The sequence below is a fragment of the Chionomys nivalis genome, chromosome 10 (genome assembly GCF_950005125.1).
Source record: "Chionomys nivalis chromosome 10, mChiNiv1.1, whole genome shotgun sequence".
In the NCBI taxonomy this organism is placed as follows: Eukaryota; Metazoa; Chordata; class Mammalia; order Rodentia; family Cricetidae; genus Chionomys; species Chionomys nivalis.
This window is the reverse complement of record NC_080095.1, coordinates 83,087,250-83,106,945: the sequence shown is the minus strand read 5'-3', so window position 1 is coordinate 83,106,945 and position 19,696 is coordinate 83,087,250. Positions and strand designations below refer to the sequence as shown.

Below are 19,696 nucleotides of genomic sequence, written 5' to 3'. Positions count from 1 at the left end.
TTATAATCATAACAAAATCTGCATTAACATAGAACTTATTGTTTTCAGTGTGGTAGAACTCTTATTGTTTATCTAAGAAAATGTTTTGAAGCCTAAAAAGATAGTTTTAAGATGATAATACAACTATAAAAATACCTTAGGTATAAAACTTTAAATTCGTATAAATAGTATAAATAGTGTATTTTCTCCCAATATGCCAAATACAAATGGACTGAACCCTGTGAATGTAACTCTTACTTTAAAATTGTTCTTATTTATATAATTTTACTTTATCAAAGTTAAAACCTTCCCTTTTTATTTGGACAATACCTTTTTATTTAGACCAAGAGGGTAATTTGAAACAATCTTTTTCTACATTGTGAAGAAAAATTGCCAAGGTGCCTTCTGGTTGGTTTAATAAAGAGCTGAATAGCCAATAGCTAGGCAGGAAGAGGTTAGCCCTGGACTCCTGGGCATAGAGAGAGGACAAGCCTAAATTATAGGCAAAACTTTCATAATTAATAAGAAGCCTTCATGTCATTATTTGGGAGCTAGCTCACTGGCAGGACAGAGAAAGACTTGTTACTTTAGAACAAAGGATTTTGTCTCAAATATGTGCTGGGTGATCTGTAATAAAAGCATTTGATACATGAGCATAAGTAAAAACAAGTACTGTAGCAATGAAACGACTCAGTTAAAAATTACCTTGGTAAGTAGAAAAGCAGACTCATCACTTCCTGAACAATAAGTAAGTGAGGGTATAACAGAATGTTCATTAACTCTTGTTTTAATAGTTTTAGAGCCTGAGTTTTTATTTACTCTACTTTTTATGCAGGACACCACTGTCCGTTGGTATGTCTGCCACATTGTTCTCCATTATGAAATTCTAGTATGAACTTTCTCTTGTATGTTTTCTAATGTACAGAAAAATGTTTAGAAAGATAATGGAAAATCCACATAAAAAATTACCCTGTAAGCCAGGCGATAATGGCACACACCTTTAATCCCTGTACTTGGGAGGCAAAGACAATCAGACTTCTGTGGTTTTGAGGCCAGCGTGGTCTACTGAACAAGTTCCAGGACAACCATAGCTGTACAGAGAACCCCTATCTCAAAAAACAGAACGAAACAAGTTACCCTGTAGTCTTGACATTGCCATAACATTAATAGAGAACATGGACATATAGATCACTAATTGGTATTTCCATGAAATTTAGAAAGGGAATTAATCTTTTATAATTTGGACTCTATGATGCATTTTCTAGTTTTTGTTCTTTTTAGACATTTTTCTGAGTCAGCTTTCGTGCTCCTTGCAGGTAATTTCCAGTACATTTTCTAGGACCTTGAGCTGTCCTTCCCTTGACTGCCAATTTTTGTTCTGATTCAGTAGTGCTTGGGGAACTCGGGATATTTCATCCACAACCTAACAGGAGATGGCATGTTCTCTAGCTCCACTGTAGCTTTCTGTACGGATCTGGGCTCTCAGTTGTTTCCCACATCCAGAATTCATGGGCTGCTCCTACTGCACAGAAACGTATAGCTACAATCTCAGAAACATATATTTCATAGTTAAATTTAAAAGGGAATATTATTTCTTTCTTCTACTTAGGAGTTATTTTATTATTCAAGCATTTGTTTAGCTTTTAGATGTGTGTCTGAGAGTGAGAGACAGATGTCTGAAACTCAAACATTTCTTTGGTTTCTACCATTTTTTCATACATAGTATGGCATAAAATGATTGTCCATGTATACATTTCTTATGTTTTATTAATTTCAATTTCATATTGTTTCTACTTTAGTGCTGTTTTTGGGCCTTTGTGCAGGCTATTCATTTCAAATAACTGGTTTAAAATAGTAGCTCTCAAGTCATTGACTAGACACATAAAAGGCATCTTCTTTGAGACATTCTGTACAGCATGTCTATAAACTAGCAAAAACTAGGGAACTAACCCATGTGAAATACTTTACATTTTTAGTTCAGAACTAAACAAATAAAACTCTGTAAATTCAAGTAGTATATGAATATTACTACTAATATTAAGTTTGTGTGGGATTTTTGGTTGACTCTAAATCTAACTTGAAATACTACTGTTGTCAGATGTGGTGATGTTTCATGCCTGCAATCTCAACACTCAGGAGGCTGAAGCAGGAGGATTGCAGCAAGATTGAAAGCCAGTCTGTGGTAGATAGTGAGCTCTAGCCAGCCAGGGCTACAGAGTGACAGCTAGTCTCAGAAGACAGGAAAGAAGGGAAGGGAAAGAAGGAAAGTACAAGAGAAATTAGAGGGTCTGGAGAATTGCCCTAGTGGTTAAGAGTACTTACTGCTCTTACAGAGGACACAGGTTTGGTTCCCATTTACCCCTTGGTGGCTCACAACCATTTGTAACTCCAGTTCCAGAGTATGTGACACCCTCTTCTGCTGTCGTAGGCTCATGTTTGCACATGCACATCCTCGGGCACATGCGTGTACACATATGTGTAATTTTAGATACTGATATCCCCTTAGTCCTCAATAGTAAAAACATGGGATCTGGTATGCTGGAACTGGCAATACATTAAGCATGGAGAATGATAGAAAGAGTAAAAATTCCAACGTTATTAGCCTAGGGGCTCATAGGAGGGCACACCATTTGCTGAGATACAAGAAAACTGTAAGGAGGATACAAGATTGGGGAAGGTGAGAATCAAGTTTTTGGCTTTGGGCATATTAAATTTGAAAGAGAAAATAGGTTGAATAATCACTAGATTGAATAGAACATCTGGAGTTCTCATGAGAAGACAAGACAGGGTCTTCAGTGTACTCCGCCAAGGAGGATTTTCTGTTCTCTTTTCCTCTTTCCCAGGACAGGGAGCTAGTATCTAGTTGTAAGTCAAGGGTTCTGCAAAGCAGGAGACAGCCCTTCATAACAAAGAATAATTGGGTGTAGACGTCAGTATTGGAGAATTTGGTGTATTTAGAGCAGTCATCTTAAGAGAAAAAAAAGACACTGAGGAAGAGGTGAAGAGTAGGAAAGTTGTGAAGGGATAGCCCAGAGCCAGAGAAGACACAGTGGCCTTTGTTATCATTCCTAAAGAGACAGGTCCCCTTGGGTGAGAGACAGACAGATAAGTAGATACACCATGCAGAGAGAGCTAGGGTATAGAGTTTATTTAGTGGGTTCTGGAGGGAGAAAGGGGGGAACGGGAGAAGGGGGAGGGGGAGAAGAGAGAAACCAAAGCTGAAGGTCAGACAGGGGTGGGGCAGAACAAGCTTGTGGGCTGGAGAGGAGGAGGGAGGTGACCATCTTGCCTTGGTAGAGGGGGTGGGGGTGGGAGTGGGCGGGGCTTGTCTCTTAAAGGGACAGGGTACTCATGACAGGCCAGCAGATTAAGATATGCTTTAGGGCATTTGACTAAGCAATTCCAGCGTCCAGTTTGGTGGCTTTCAACCCATATTCAACCCATAAAAAGTGCTTATGCCCACTTATCCCTCACTTCAGTGCAACTAACAATCTTATTTTTGTGGATTTTTCCTATGTATATATAATCATTTATTATGTGATATATTGTGACTGGCTTCTCCCACTTAAAATGTTTTCAGGATTCCTCCATGATAAGCCATGTATCCAAACTTTGTGCCTTTTCTGTTGTCAAGTAATGTTGATTGTCTGCATATTCACTTTATTTATACATTGGTTGACATTTGATTGTTTTTCTTTAGATTATTTTATGAATGAAATTCCTATGAACATGTGATTGTGTGCATACATCTAAATGGATATACATGTTAATTTCTCTTGTATGTAACTAGGGTTTAATGACCAGGTTACATCATTAGATTTATATTCACTTTTGAGAAACTGCTAGAATATCCCCAAATTGGTTACTCTATTTTATACCCCATGAGCAATTTTGAGCAGTCATTTTCTCCAGACCTTGGCCAACGTGTGGTTGTGTATTATTCTGCATAGCTTCCTTGTGTATTTGAAGTGGGCTTCTATAGCTACAAAACTTTACAAAATGACCAACCCTCATTAATAGAATGAGTGCCACAGTGAATTTGAGATTACAGAGAGATTCGGTTTTAAAAATTGTACAGCTCCAGGTCATCACTTTTCTTTTTTCAGACAAGTTCTGCTGGCCTTTAGCTCCTGACAGAAGCCCTCCCCCTGCCTTAGCATCCATGGAAGCTATAACTACAAGCATGTACCATTGAAGCTTGTGTCTTACTTACCCATTATAGTGAGATTTCTATTTAGCATAAACTCCTTCCCCCAACTTTGCTCTTGTCATTCTACTCCCCAGATGTGCTCCTAGGACCTAGGACCGTTCCCCACCTGCACTGCACCGCGCCCTCTCTGGCAAGACTGGTGCTTCAGACAGGGATCTGCGAACTCTTCTGTGTTGTGTAGAGCAGCGGGGCTGCGTCCCCAGCACCCGGCCACCCGCGTGGCTTTACCCGAAATAATTACATGGAAACTGTATTCTTTTAAACACTGCCTGGCCCATTAGTTCCAACCTCTTATTGGCTAGCTCTTACATATTGATCTAACCCATTTCTAATATTCTATGTAACACCACGAGTTGGCTTACCAGGGAAAATCTTAACCTGCGTCTGTCTGGAGTGGGAGAATCATGGCGACTCACTGACTCGGCTTCTTTCTCCCAACATTCTGTTCTGTTTACTCCATCCACCTAAGGGTTAGCCTATCAAAGGGCCAAGGCAGTTTTCTTTATTAATTAACCATTGAAAGCAACAGATTAGAAAGAAATCACTCCCACATCACTTCTGAGTGTTGATTGTTTTTGAAATAGTTACTATAGGAAAAAAGGGTTCCCTCCCCCCCACACACACACACTTCACATACTTAAATGTGACTGTTTTAGAACATAACCTGTTTGCAGTCAAAATAAATGAGTTCTTTAACCTGGTGTCAAGAGATCTTAGGTTGACTTCATAACTTGTTTGATGGGTTACAACTTTAACAAAGTAGCATTGCCTTTATAAAAATTAAAATTGCTAAAGCTTTTTAAAATTCTGTTTTATTACAAATTGAAATTTAAAAAGTAGAAGTTGAATTTAATCTTGAGTGTGTGTGTATGTATATATATGTGTGTGTGTATATATATATATATGAATATTTATCTAAAGATTTATCTAAAGAAAAAGTAGCAATTGCTTTCTCGTGGTTCATTTATAGAGCTCTGTCTCCTAAGAAGCCTGAGTTCCATGTACTAGAGGTCTGTGCCAGCTCTGCAGTAAGCTGTGTTATGTCCTGCTCAGGTTTGCCTTGGATAATAATGTTATAGAGAATTCAGTTGTAATGGGATCAGCGTGAGAATGGTTGGTGCTTGGGTTTTTTTCTTAGTCCTAAACTGTAACTTATAGAGATGAATCTAATAAGGTAGTCCATATCCCTTCCCCTAAAACTATGTATTTAGAAGTAAATATCAGGAAGGGGAAGCTTTAATATTATTTTTTATCACCCAATCACACATAATATAATCATGGGTAATTTCTTTTTAAAAGGCTATGAAGAATAAGATGATGACTCCTTCTCTCTAACTCATTTCCATGGAGTACTAAGATGGCTGTGGAATATATATAAGGTTTTTCTCCTGTCTTTCCTTGCTTTTAAAATTACTTAAGTGTTTGAATTCAGAAAAGCCTATTGACAGTTGCCAGTGTTATTGAGGTGACTGTAATGTGTGTGTGTCAGATGAGCACACACACCTCAAGGGTCCATCAACCATGAGTCTTAAAAGACATGGTCTTGCTGGGCGGTGGTGGCGCACACCTTTAGTCCCAGCACTCGGGAGGCAGAGGCAGGCGGATCTCTGTGAGTTCGAGGCCAGCCTGGTCTACAAGAGCTAGTTCCAGGACAGGAACCAAAAGTTACTGAGAAACCCTGTCTAGAAAAATCAAAAAAAAAAAAAAAAAAACAAAAAAAAAAAACATGGTCTTCAGAAGACTAATTGAAGTTACCTTTGAGGTGTTGTCTTTATGGAGATTTCTTGTACCTGGGTTCAAAGTTTTATTTAACGTGACCTGAATACTTCCATTGAACATTGTCTCTGTCAGCAGGATATGCATGTCCTCCTCGTTAAAAAATAAAGATACAATCTATCATCTTAGTATGTCTTTATATGTTGAATTCTTACAGCTCTCTACTCAAGGAGATGCAAGCCAGGTGATTGGGCCTCTCACTGAAGGACAGAAGAGAAATGTAGGCGTGGTGAATTCCCTCTTTAAGTTGCACCAAGCAGTCACGAAGGTAACCTTTATCTTTATTTTTCAAAGATAAATATTTAGAAGACCCAAGGGATGCTGAACCTCTAAATCAGGTTTGGTGGCGTATGCATATAATCGCATATGCGTATACTAAGCCCTTGATGGCTAAGGCTGAAGCATCAGGAAGTAGGCCAGTGTGACCTATTTAGCAAGACCCTTTGAAGACTTAGCAGTAGGCTTTAGAAACCTAAAATGAGAAGATATGTTCCAGGGTCCACATCCCACTTCCTTTAGTCATTTCTCCATTGTACCAGAGGCCATTAGTATGATTCTAGTCAACCTAATTTAAATGTCCTTATTGATATTTATATTGATTTCTGGAAATGCAACCATCTGAACTTTATATATGTAAACAGTAGCCTAAAGAAAAGTGAATATTTTTAAAGAAATAAGTAAATACACCACTCTTCTGACTTTTATCTTATCAGTAAAAGTGAATACCTAATGATCCCCCTGTGAAATGTCTGCTTTGTACATGAAAGTTTTCAATGAATTCATTTTTAAAGCAAGTATGAAATATTTATTATTATTATAAAATAGTGCTAATATTTTAATGTATCTTCTGGGAAGTTTTGTCATATTAAAGTCAAAATTAGTGTTTACAAAAATAAATGACTTAAGTAAAATTGTAACTGCATCAAAACTATTCTAGGTGGTCGCCAGTCAGAGTGCCTTCCCGTCAGCTGCTGAGCAAACTATAATGTCAGCCCTAAAGGTAAGTAGATTTAGTCTGACTTTATAGATATCAAAGTGGTTTTAAAGTTACTTGGCTGAATAGAGGATAATTTCAGAATAATTCAGTATGATCTATATATACCCAGCGTAGCACTTGTTAATTATTCTGGAGAAGAGATACGTATGTTTGTTTTTTTCCGGAATTTAAAAAAAATGTGTTCTTTTGTTCCCACAACCCAGATCCAGTCCCAAATGTCAGGAATACCAAGGTGTAGAAATCCTACTTTTGTAGGAAAATTTAAAGTTAGGATATATTTTTATTTTAATGCATACCAAGAGAAAATAACTCCTTTCTAATTCTTGGGAAGTTAGGGATTCTTTTTATTTTGAAATAGTGTCTCACTGTGTAGTCCTGACTGTCCTCAGCATCACTGTTGTAGATCAGGCTGGCTTTGAACTCACTGAGCTCTGCCTGCCTCTACCTCCCAGTGCCAAGACTAAAGGCATGTGCCACCATTAATTTTTGTGTGAGATTCAGAGGCTTGAGTACATAGAGTAGAAAGCTCTTTAAAATCAATCAAAATCACCATTTTTATGACAGTAATAGACTTGTCAGACACATGTACAGACAAGACCTTAAATAATACTGTCACCTTCAAGTTATGTAGTATTATACCCATTTTGGCCGGGTTGAGCACACCTATAATGCCAGCACTCGGGAGGCAGAGGCAGGTGGATCTCTGTGAGTTCGAGACCAGCTTGTTCCAGGACAGACTCCAAAGCTACAGAGAAATCCTGCCATAAATCAATCAATCAATCAATCAATCAATTTTACCCATAGATATAAATAAATAAATAAATCTATTTTACCCATTTTGTATTAGAAACAAACAAACAAAAATCAGAGTCATAGGCCTGTTAAACATGGATCTTCATAGCCCAGAAGGCATGTCCCACTGTACTTTGCTGCCTTGACTCATTCATTACGTCATAATTACTAAGTGATGCCCTGTTAACAGACTCTGAAACCAGACAGCCTGTGCACCCCATCTCAGCTGTCTGATGGGCTATAATCTCAGTCATATCATATGTTCTCCTTGCCTTAGTTAACAGATTTATAAAATATTACAGTATATGTATTATGATAACAAATGTAAAATGTTGATTGGATATAGATCATGAAGAAAGAGTTTTAAAAAATGATGAAGAGATGAAGGTCTACAAACAGACACCAGGACAAATGCATTCAAAGAGGAGTTGAAGAAAGAAAGAACATTGGGGAAATGTGTCACAAGTCTTAAAGGAAAGGGGAAACTTAGAAAACACTTATAGTTCATAGGTTCTTGAGGCCAAACAGGTAGCAGTGTACTGACATAGATTCATGTGTGCAGAGATCCGATGTGTTGAGAATGAAAGGAGACACATGCATATTTTCCTGTCCTCCTGTTCCCATGGTGTTTATCTCATTACTAAATATTATGGAAGCTGCCGTAGTAAAGCAATTGTTTTTAGTAAAAGTTTTTTAAATTATTGACTATCATTCTGTAAGATTGAACCAGAATGACAAACCTAAAGGTTCTGCAATTCTTGGATGCCAGCAGGGAACAGATGATCATCATTTCTTTGCTGCACATCATCCTGTATCTTCTCATGAGAGCTAGCTAACATTTTGTTTTGTTTTTAGAGACACGCCTTCTTTCTGTAGCTTTGGAGCCTGTCCTGGCACTTACTCTGTAGACCAGGCGGGCCTCAAACTCAGAGATCCGCCTGCCTCTGCCTCCCAAGTGCTGGATTAAAGGTGTGTGCAACTAACATTTTTTTAATAAACACAGAGTCACTGCATTCTAGCAAGCACAGGGATAAGTGGCATTAAGTCACTTTGGCACAATTATTCTGATCTATTTTAGTGAGTTTGTCTCATCGTGCAGATAGTGACTGTGTTGCTGGATTTATATATGGCAGTGCTTCCCATCTCTTTTGTGTGGGTTTGATGTTCTCTAAGAGAATATTCCAGATTGTTGAGGCTCTGATATTTTTATAATCATAGCTATTTTAGGAAAATCCTTTTAAAAATGTATAACAGACTTCCTTAGTTTGTAGAGAGCATATGGAATATAGCATGATCTCCTTTTGTTTCCTTTGGTAATTATTTATCCATGCCTATCTTTGATACGCTGGCAGTCCCCAAGATGCTTTCTGTTACCCCTCTTTCTTACTGTCCTATGTGGAAGCCTCACCCAGCTATGACGATTTCTATTAGTTATTTAAACTGAGAGTTTTATTCCTTCCTTTTTGGTAATTATGCTTTTCCCCACATCCTGGTTCTCTGGATATGATCACTAATCATAGACTGAGTAGAACTGGGCTCCACTAATTCCTGACCTAAAAGATTTATTTTTATCATTTTTAGTGTAGTAATAGCTGTAAGGTTTGTAATGTCATGATGCTACTTTACAGTTTTTCATAGATGGCCTTTGCCAAATGAACGAATTTTCATATAGTCCCAATTTACTGGGACTTTTAAATAATCTTTTCTTAAACAATTGAATTAATAGTGCAATTTTGTCCCTTTATTCTATTAATAAAATACATTACAAGTCTCATGCAAAACACTTGTCTTGATGTATTATCCTTGTTATGTGTTCCTGGGTTTGGTTTACCTGATTTTTGTTGAGTGCTTATATCTCTGTCCATAAAGGATGGTGTTATATAATTTTCTTTATCATTACCTTCTTCTTTTATCAACTTAATATTGGTCTCAGTAAATATTTAAAAGGATTTTATATTGTGTGACCTTTTATTTCAATGATAGTTTCATTATTGACGCCATCTGAGCTGTACTTTGTAGGAAGGTTTATGACTATAGGTTTATCTGTTTAGTAGATAAATGACTATTTGGGTTATTTATTTACCTTGAGATGAGTTTTGAACTTTGACTTGCCAGGTATTTATCTATGCATCTACGTCATCTAACTTGTCAGCAAAATGTGCCTAAGAGTCACTTGCTGTCCTTTAATATGGTAGGACTCTTAGTGACAGCCTCCCTTTCACTTTTTATTGTTGATATGCTTTCTCTTTTATTACTAATCTAGTTGGGGTTTTACCAACTGTTGATCTTCTAAATTACCAAAAAACTATGCAGTGTTTATGGAGCCCAGAAGAGGTTACAGACAGTTGTGAGCTGCCATGTGAGTGCTGGGAGTCAAACTGAGGTCTTCTGGAAGAGCAGCTCTAGCACATTCTTTGAAATTTAGTTAGTCTTGAGTCTTGTTTTCTGACTTATAGTTTACACGTCTCTGTGTGTTGTATTTTGAATAGGTGGAGGGGTCAACTTAAATGTAGGTTTTCTAGCTTGGAATGTGGTTTATTTATAAATGACCTATGTGTGCATGATAGTAATGTATAATCTACTGTTGTTAAGTGTAGTGTCATTCAAACGATAGGGCGCTAGATGGGCCGTGGCAGACCCTAGGAACCCCCAGTCGGGTGAGAGGCAGACTGGCCATGCAGACCAAGCTCACAAAGAGGGCTTTGATTTTGAGACAGGGCATAGGAAAAGGGGGAAGTCTTCAGTTTCCTCATATGTCAATTTTGTTCTGCTTTATTACTTCTTTCGTTCTTTTTTATTTTTTTCCCTATAATGGAGGAGAAGGCTTACTGAAGATATGAGAGAGAAACACCCAGAGGCATCTGGGTAGAAATGACTAGCAGACTGAGCTGGGCCATGTAAAGAATAGGGGAAGGGGAGGCCAGAAGGCAAACAGGCCAAGTGACCATAAAGGACTGTGTAACCAAAATGACTGGATTATATAGGGATTCAGAGAAGCTGGAGGAAAGGAAGGCCCAGTCTAGTACCTGGGCTGGAGAAGTTTGGGATAGGGGACAGAAAAGTCAGCCAGGAGGACCCTCCAAAGGCGGACATTGAAGGATGATGAGAGCACCTGACAGCCAACTTTAGCACTGGTATGTTAATAGGCACCTCAGTTAGCCCTTGGTCCTGGCTTGGAGACCTAACATTCCAGCCTTTTCTGTTGTTGATTAGGAGGTGATATAATCTCTTCTGTAGCTACTTCTGGCTTAAATTGGGGCATTTTTGTCAAGATGAAATGATTGTCTCTGGAATGATGATCAAAGGACAGGTTGGGAGACTTCTGTTTCTGTTCCACTGCTTGCTGCCCAGCTTCTGCAGGCCCACCTGAGTGCTAACCAATTTGGAGCCTTTTTGGAAGCAGATTTGGTAGGAACACCTGGGGGGCCCTGTTGTAGGCAGCATTGTATCAGTCTGCAGTTAACTTGAAGTCAGCTAGGATAAAAAACACCAGTCTTTTGTTTTGTTTTGTTTTGTTTTTGTTTTTGTTTTTTGAGACAGGGTTTCTCTGTGGTTTTGGAGCCTGTCCTGGAACTAGCTCTTGTAGACCAAGCTGGTTTCGAACTCACAGAGATCCGCCTGCCTCTGCCTCCCAAGTGCTGGGATTAAAGGCATGCGCCACCACCGCCCTGCGAAAACACCAGTCTTAATGTCTTTTCCTAACACTAGGGTTTTCTTTTCTTTTAACTCTTTAAAAACTGTTCCATTATTTTCCTGTCCTCCCTGCTTTCCAATGAGATGTCATCAATCTTTACCATGGATTTCCATATTTCTGATTTTCCTCCTTTCTCAGCACCATTTTCAAGCTTTTCTCTGTTTCTCTCATTTTCATTGGTTTGATTTTGTTATAACTAGATGGATTTCTCTACAAAATTATTCTATTTGGGATGGCTGATTTTTCCCAAATCTATACATTTATGCTTTTCATGATTTGGGGAACTGTGGAATTCTTTTCTCCTCTAGATAGATTCTATGCCTCATTTTCTCCCTTCTTATGGAACTTTAGTTAGCAATATAGACCTTCTACACCTCCTTCAGTGGTCTAGTTGTTAGTTGTCTTTTTCTCTGCTTTAGATGGATTTCTGTTGAAGGCATCATTGATTTATTGACTTTGCTCCTCTATTATAAATCAATTTTAAACTTCAATAGATCAGTTGTAAACTTCCAGTCAATTTTAAACTTCAGATAATACAATTTTTTCTTTAAAATTTCTATTGACTTAGTTTTTGTAGCTTTACTCCATTATTAGTATTTTATCATTATTATTATTATTACTATTATTTGCTTTATCTCACAGAGGATATTTCCTCATAATTTTGGAGTCCGTGTCATTTCAGATCATCTGTTTCCTTAAGGTTTCATAAAATTTCCTAGGTTTTTCTTTTTGCATTAATTTTGAATATATTCTGTACCTTGAATACTATATTGTGTAAACACAAAATTTTAAAATATTTCTTCTAAGAGTATTTATGATTTTGCCTTAATGTGAAATCAACGTGGTCATACTCAGATCACACTGTCACACCTGCCATGATTCACGACCATGCCCACATTCAGCTCACTTATTTTCCATTAACACAAGGTCTCATGTAGCCCAGGTTGGCTTTGAATTTTCTATGTATCCAAGATAGCCTGCAGCTGCTAGTCTTCTTGCTGTCATCTCCCGAGTTCTGAGATTATACTTAATAGTTCACTTCTTAAAATAGTATTGGCAAGACATATTTAGTTTATTCTGCATGAATGGGGCTTATGAGTCAGATGGAGACTCGTGCTGAATTTAAACATACAATTAGACATTCCCCACCTCCCAGCTTTCTCCTTCCCATAATACCCTTCTCACACCCTAGGAGCCTAGGGTGATCCAAATGTGTTCAGTCCCTAACACTTAGCACTTAGGAGGTGTAGACAGGAATCTAAAGCCATCTTCAGTAACTAGTGAGTTCAGCTAGTCTTGACTATATGAGAAATTAATAAATTTGTAGGTATATATAACTTATTGAAATTAAGTAAAAAGAATATAAACAACTTAAACGTTCCATAACAATCAACAAGATTGAAGCAATAATAGTTTACCAACAAAGAAACTCTCTACAGGTTCACACCTGGATTCCATCAGACCTGTAAAGAGCTAACATATATGCCCCTCAAGCTTTCTGTAAAATAGCAACTGAAAGGACACCACCAAATTCTTTCTGAGAAGAAATGAACTGAATAGACAATTCTCAAAAGAAGAACTAAAATGCAGTCAGATATTATCCCCTAAAAGGAATAATAAGGGTAAGGAGGTATGTGTGAAAATGACTAAACTTCAGTATATGTATGAATGAAATTTTCAAATAATTAAAAGAATATAAATAGAAGCCGGGCGGTGGTGGCGCACGCCTTTAATCCCAGCACTCGGGAGGCAGAGGCAGGCGAATCTCTGTGAGTTCGAGACCAGCCTGGTCTACAAGAGCTAGTTCCAGGAGAGACTCCAAAACCACAGAGAAACCCTGTCTCGAAAAAAACCAAAAAAAAAAAAAAAAAAAAGAATATAAATAGCCAGTGAATATATGAAAAATGTTCAACATCCTTAGCCATCAGGAAAATGCAAATTAAGCCTACACTGTATAATATCCTATCCCAATCAAAATAGCCAATGAAGAGAAATGACAACTCTTGCCAGTGAGGATTTAGGAACAGATGAACTGTCGTACACTTACAGTTATGAATGTAAATGTTATAGCTACATATGGAGATTGATATGCAGGGTCCCAAGAAAACTAAGACTGGAACTACCATACAACTCAACTATCACATTCCTACTCAATCAGGAAGCAAAGGCAGGCGGATCTCTGTGAGTTGGAGGTCAGCCTGGTCTACAGAGCTGGTTCCAGGACAAGCACCAAAGCTACAGAGAAAACCTGTCTCGACAAACCAAAAAAGAAAAAGAAAAAAAAATCAAACAAGTGTGAGGTAGTGAACTCCAGAGTGACGTGTGCATCCACACTCACATCTGCACCATCACCGTCACCCAGATGTGGAACCAGATTTGATGGCCATCCAGAAGAGAGGAGAAAGAAATGCTGCCTTATTCAGCCGTGAGGAAGAATGGTTTGACATTTTCAGGAAAATGGGTGGCACTGGAGAGCATCAGGTCAAGAAAATAAGTCAGAGTTGAGCAAATATTGCATGTTTTCTCTTGCATATGGAATTAGAGTTAGATATGCATACATACATACATGAGAGTAGACATGGACTCCTAACGTGAGAAGAGAATCTAAAGGGATGTGCGAGAGGAACAAGAGACTTGTGGGGGTGTAAGAAAGACAAAATATAGCATTTTTCTCATCTGCAGAATCTAGATTTAATATATATAAATACCATTCACATATATGTATATGTGTGTGTGTGTGTGTGTGTGTGTATATATATATATATATATATATGAGATTTTACATATTAGTGTTTTCTCACATTGAGGAAAAATCAAATCACTTCCCCTTGGAGTCATTTAATCAAGAGGGAGTTCATCCTTGAATTTTCTACTTCATGCTCCCTGTGTCTTCTGTCTGTCCCATGTGTGCTGTCTTGTGAATCTGTTTATCCCTGTGTCTATGTGTGCATTGTATATGTCTGTCTCTGTGTGAGAGTGGTGTCTGTGTATGTGTCTGACTTTATGTGTATCTGTTTTGTCTTTCTGTCTGTATGTGTCTTCTGCATGTGTGTCAATGGTGTCTGTATCTGTGACAGAGGCCTTCAGTCTGTATTTATTGAAGCATCACATAGGAAATGGGGTACTTTATAGAATCTTCCTTCCTTCTTTCCTTCCTTCCTTTTCTTTCTTTTGGTTTGTCAAGACAGAATTTGTCTTTGTAACAGCCCTGGCTATACTGGAACTTGCTTTGTAGACCAAGCTGGCCTCAAACTCACAGGGATCTACGTGCCTCTGCCTCTGGAGTGCTGGGATAAAAGACATGAGCCACCTGGCCTTTATAGAAATTATTAGCAGAGTTTTACAAGTTTTAAGTCACTGGCTCCAGCTGACCCAGACAACAAAAAATTGCCAACCAATAATCATAAATGGTTGCTTTTTACCTTTATAGTAAATTTTGGGAAGTTGCTTTCAACTTCTATATTTGCTGTTTTTGTCAAATAGTAACACTGCATTATATGGGCCACGTGTGTGGGAAAGTACACAATTTCAGCTATGCGTCAGCATAGGCTGTTAAAGTCGATTAAGTTGTCACATGGTTCTCTCACAGGGAGCCTAGATGGCTGAGTAGAGTAGGAGAGCGGTCTAAGTGACTTCAAGTTGTATTGTTAACTCTGGCTGTGAGGTTCAGCAAAAATTTCAGAGGCAGGCGGATCTCTGTGAGTTCGAGACCAGCCTGGTCTACAGAGCCAGTTCCAGGACAGGCTCCAAAGCCACAGAGAAACCCTGTCTCAAAAAACCAAAAAAAAAAAAAGAAAGAAAAAAAATGTAAAAGAGATTTTCAGGATATTGCATTGCTACAGAAGACCATTTGGGAGAAGGCCAGAGACCAGTGTGAATGAAGAGTGAGAAAGAGCGATTGGGATCAGAAAGTAAAACCTAGTTTCTGTCTTCTGGATATTAATCACTGACCCTTGCCCTGGCCTCACTGTGGTCCTCTGGGAGCAAGGCCGTAGACTGAAGAGCCTGCCTGTCTACCCTGGAGTTCCACAGCTCTCAGAACTGCCCTGGCTGTATCTCCTACGTTCTGCAGTAGGCATTCTTGTTTTGTATTAGATGGTCCTTCCTACCCTGAGTAAGAAATGCAGCCTTTTATAAACTGTCTTCACTTTTATCCCTCTACTCTGTGGTCACTTTGCTTTCTTTTCCCAGCATACAGCCCAGGCTCATAGGGCAGACATGTTTAAAGAGCCTCAGCTACTCCACTTGCTCTCCCATGGCTTTGGAGAGTCCTCTGAACGTGCCTGAGCTTCTCTATAAATGATTTCACATATAATGTAAATTGGAGAGAATAAAAACTTTTTGAAGAAGTAATAGCTTATTTGTAGGTAAAATCACCTGTCCAATCAGGTCTCTCCTCTTCCTCCAAGGGCACATGCCACTTGGCATCAATCTGTGCAGTAATCTCTGGGCTCACTGACTGTCTTGGTGTTTCTCCTATCTCAAAAACTGATGACTAGCAAATCTAACCAAAACATCTCAGGAGGTACAAATTTAAATATCTCTGTACCTACCTAATAGCTGATTTTCAAATAGGCATTTCTAATTCTTATCCCTAACTGAATTTATCAACTTCTCCTGCTTTTATTTGTAATGCTGAGTCAATGATGTTACTATTAAAGAAAAAGTACGTGTACTCTTACATCTCTTCATACTTTGTAACCACCAAGCCCTGCTTACTTCATCTCCCATCTTGCTATGTCTAATTTGTTCATTTGGCATCAGTATCTCCTGCAGCCTCATGATTGTGTTCCTGCCTCAGTCTAATCCCTTAGGCCACTCTCCAGTATGATTGTTTTCTAAACTGAAATCTTGACTGTGTATTATCACTGGGCTGCATCTCTTCATGATCCACCCAGACACTCCAGCTGCATCTCCTTCACTGTCGGGCTCTTGTGTGTCTGTGTGTCCTGTGCCCTTCAGCTCCCAGGTAGATTAGCATTTGGCATGCGTTCCCAGTCCCATCTTCCTCTCTGTTTCCTTCTTGTTTGTATTTTTCATATTTTTTCAGCGTGGCATGGAAGTCCCCATGATTCCACTGTACTCCGTTGGAATGTTCCCATTATAACCATGTTTCATCTGTATCACTAGACTGAAGACTGGGTCACACACACCTTTGTATATATTATGCTTATTATCTTGACAAACTAAGACCTGCAGGTGACATGTAGAAACTTAATAAGTGTCCCCCTTCCTCTTTTCTTATTGGCTTCAATTATTACGAGCCATGATCATCCATCATCAGTGATTTTAATTACCACCGAAGCATGTGTAGTATTCATACAGTTTTTATTTGGGGTGTTGACACGATTCTGGTTGGTATCTGTACACCAAAACCAAAACCCCTAACTAACAGATCTTCCACAGATTAACCCTTTTCTACCAGAGCAGCATGGGAGCACTGGCTACGCGCAGCTCTCTCGTGTGTGCTCTGGCCTGTGGGATGTAACGTGTGCTGTAGCAGCATCCCTGTCGTGTGCTGGTAGGCACTGGTGACACATTCCTCCCTGCTTCTTGGTCTCCAAACCCTGCCAGATTTTCCCAGGAGTACAAACCTTCAGTAGAAAATCACTCCCATGGAATTCTCCACAGAAACCTACCTTGTGATTGCCTGTCTGTTCCACCCTATAGGAATCACCTGTGTTCCTGCCCTATTCTTTCTGGTGAGAAGAACAAAATCTGGCGATGTTCCGATTTTTAAGGAATTGCTTGTTTCACTTTTTTGAGAGGCAAAAAATAATGTGTTGGTTTGCTCTGAACTTTGTAAATGGACCATGTCTACTCCCTGATGTGGCTTACTTTCTCCGAGGGATCATTTACCCACTAACCCTGTTGACAGAGTGGGATGCTTGGGGGAGTTGGAAGTCTCAGTGCTGTGGTCCACATATTTTAAGCTGTATGAGTCATAGCTGAAAGTGGTTAGGGGGAGAAGCAGACTTCTGTTAGCTAGACTGTGTACAGTCTGACTCTGATAGAATATGAAAACTGTTAGTCAGAAATGAATCTCACTTCATTCCTCAGATTGCTTTGTGTTGGTCTCTCTGATTTTGCTTTTTTCCTTTTTTCTCTTTGTCAGACGGTTCACGCTCTTATGGGGAATGCCATCCAGCCCTTACTGACATCAGTAGCAGATGCGGTCGAGGCCATAATCATCACCATGCATCAGGAAGATTTCTCTGGGTAAAACGTTTCCTCAGAACTGTTACTATGCTCACAGCCTTAACGTTCCATTCCCTATCCCTCCCACTCTCCACTTTGCCAGCCAGGCCTTCTTGTGCTAGCGTTAGCGCCTTGCCTCCTCCTCGATTGTGCATGTCTTTACCATCCTCTCTCTGTTCTTGTTTCCATCATCTCTCTTCTTGTTGAGACAGAACAGGGTTGTGGACTCAGCTCGGTGCTTCAGGATTGGGTAGTTTTTTTTCCTTCTCACAGATGTCCTCCGCTTTATCTGTGTGATCCCTGGCATAGTCGTGATAGCCCATTTGGGAACTCGTCTGAATCCTGCCCTGGCTTTGGGAGCAAGCTCTCTCTTAGCTCTCTAAGACCCTTGTTCCTCTTAGAGTCCGAATCATGCTTTCTGTAAGGAGAGCCTGCCTAATGAGAGTTTGCATGGGAAAGGAGGCAGTGAGAGAAGGGCCCTGGATCTTTGCAGGAATGACTGAGTCCCTCTAAGGCTGTGGTTCTCGACCTGTGGGTCACCACCCCTCTGCAGGGTGAAATGATCCTTTCACAGGCTAGGACCATCGGAAAACACAAATGTTCACATTGAATTCATGACAGTATCAAAATTAGTTATGAAGTAGCAACAAAAATAATTTTATGGTTGGGCCACCACCATATGGGGAGCTGTGTTAAAGGGTCACAGAATTAGGAAGGTTGAGAACCGCTGGTCTGAGCGAAGGCTGCGTGCAGAACTGGTGATGTGAAGACACACAGCTCCTAATTCTCAGTATGTGTATTCTTCATGCCCACTTCAGCCTCAGCTTCTGCATAGCTCTGTTCTCTTTGGAAGACACTGGAATGTCTGCACAGCTTGTCGAGTACCTGCTGTTCAGGGCTTTAGAGTGATTGGGAGAACTGATCTTTAGTAGCCAAGTATACTTGTATTCTAGTAAATTTAAATCAAACTTTAATCCTCAATGAGATTTGTTGATATATAACTCCAATTTCATCTGAAGTATAATTTCACTTACGCTAACACATGCTTCTGGAATTTGTTCCAAAATATTACTCTCTATGAACACACTCCTCCAGAGGAATAGGGAGATTTTATGATGTTTTGGATAAAGTATGAAAAGATCTGAGAAGCCAAGTGGATTTGGCCTTCACATGAGACTCATCTCAGCTTTAGGAACATATGTAAACTGAAAAAGGGACAAGAAGATGGTCTATACAGTGGAAACCAAAAGTGAACAGGGACAGGTGTAATTAATCAAAATGGGTTTTAAGTCAAAAGTTGTAAAATGTGACTCAGAGATCATTATAAAATGATTAAAGGGGTCAATCCATTAACTGAATATAATATTTAAAATATGTGTGAGCATCTGCTATCAGAGCACCCAAATATAAACAGATATTTTAAGAATCCGATTGCTATAAAATAGATGAACCTGAAAGACATACTATATAAAAATAAGCCAGAAAGGAACCAAATATTTCATGTTCTCATTTATCTGAAGTGATAAAATCAGTAGAATAGTGATTACTGGGGCTTGGAAGTTGGGGGAATGCATTGATATTGGTCAAATGGTATAAAGATAACTAGATAGGAGGAACAAGTAAGAATTTACTGTAATTAATGTGTTTATTAGATTTTTATCTTTTCACATTGTATACATATGTTACTGTGTATCAGTATATAGCACAATTATATGTGTTTACTGTTCATTCAGTAAATAAGTAAAATAAATATGAAAATACGTTATTTTTTGCAACTTAGCCCTTTATACTGGTGCCTGAATAAAAGTAGGCCCTGTAGTGACCTGAGTCTGACAAAGTCTCCTCTGCTCAGGCAGCCCACCACTCTGCCCTGATTCAGAGCCTGGGCACACTGTGGTGGCCTGGTGGTGACCTTGCTGCTGTTAGGAAAGTCTTTCCTACATTGTACACCCTTCATGGTGAAAGGAAAGCCTGCTTTCCCTGTTCTGTCTGCTTTTAGAAGTGGAAGACCACTGTTGCTTTACTTGAAGGTCACCAAACTCACTTTGTT

General features: G+C 39.1%; 1 protein-coding gene across 1 annotated transcript in view; it reads left to right on the top strand.

The window, feature by feature from the left end:
* The window catches only part of Cog5 (component of oligomeric golgi complex 5), a 224,784-nt gene that overhangs the window by 176,495 nt on the left and 28,593 nt on the right, over positions 1-19,696 (top strand). The window contains exons 15-17 of the mRNA XM_057783089.1: positions 6,123-6,233; positions 6,903-6,965; positions 17,564-17,667. Coding sequence (XP_057639072.1) covers positions 6,123-6,233; positions 6,903-6,965; positions 17,564-17,667 — 278 coding nt within the window. The remainder of the gene's footprint in view (positions 1-6,122; positions 6,234-6,902; positions 6,966-17,563; positions 17,668-19,696) is intronic.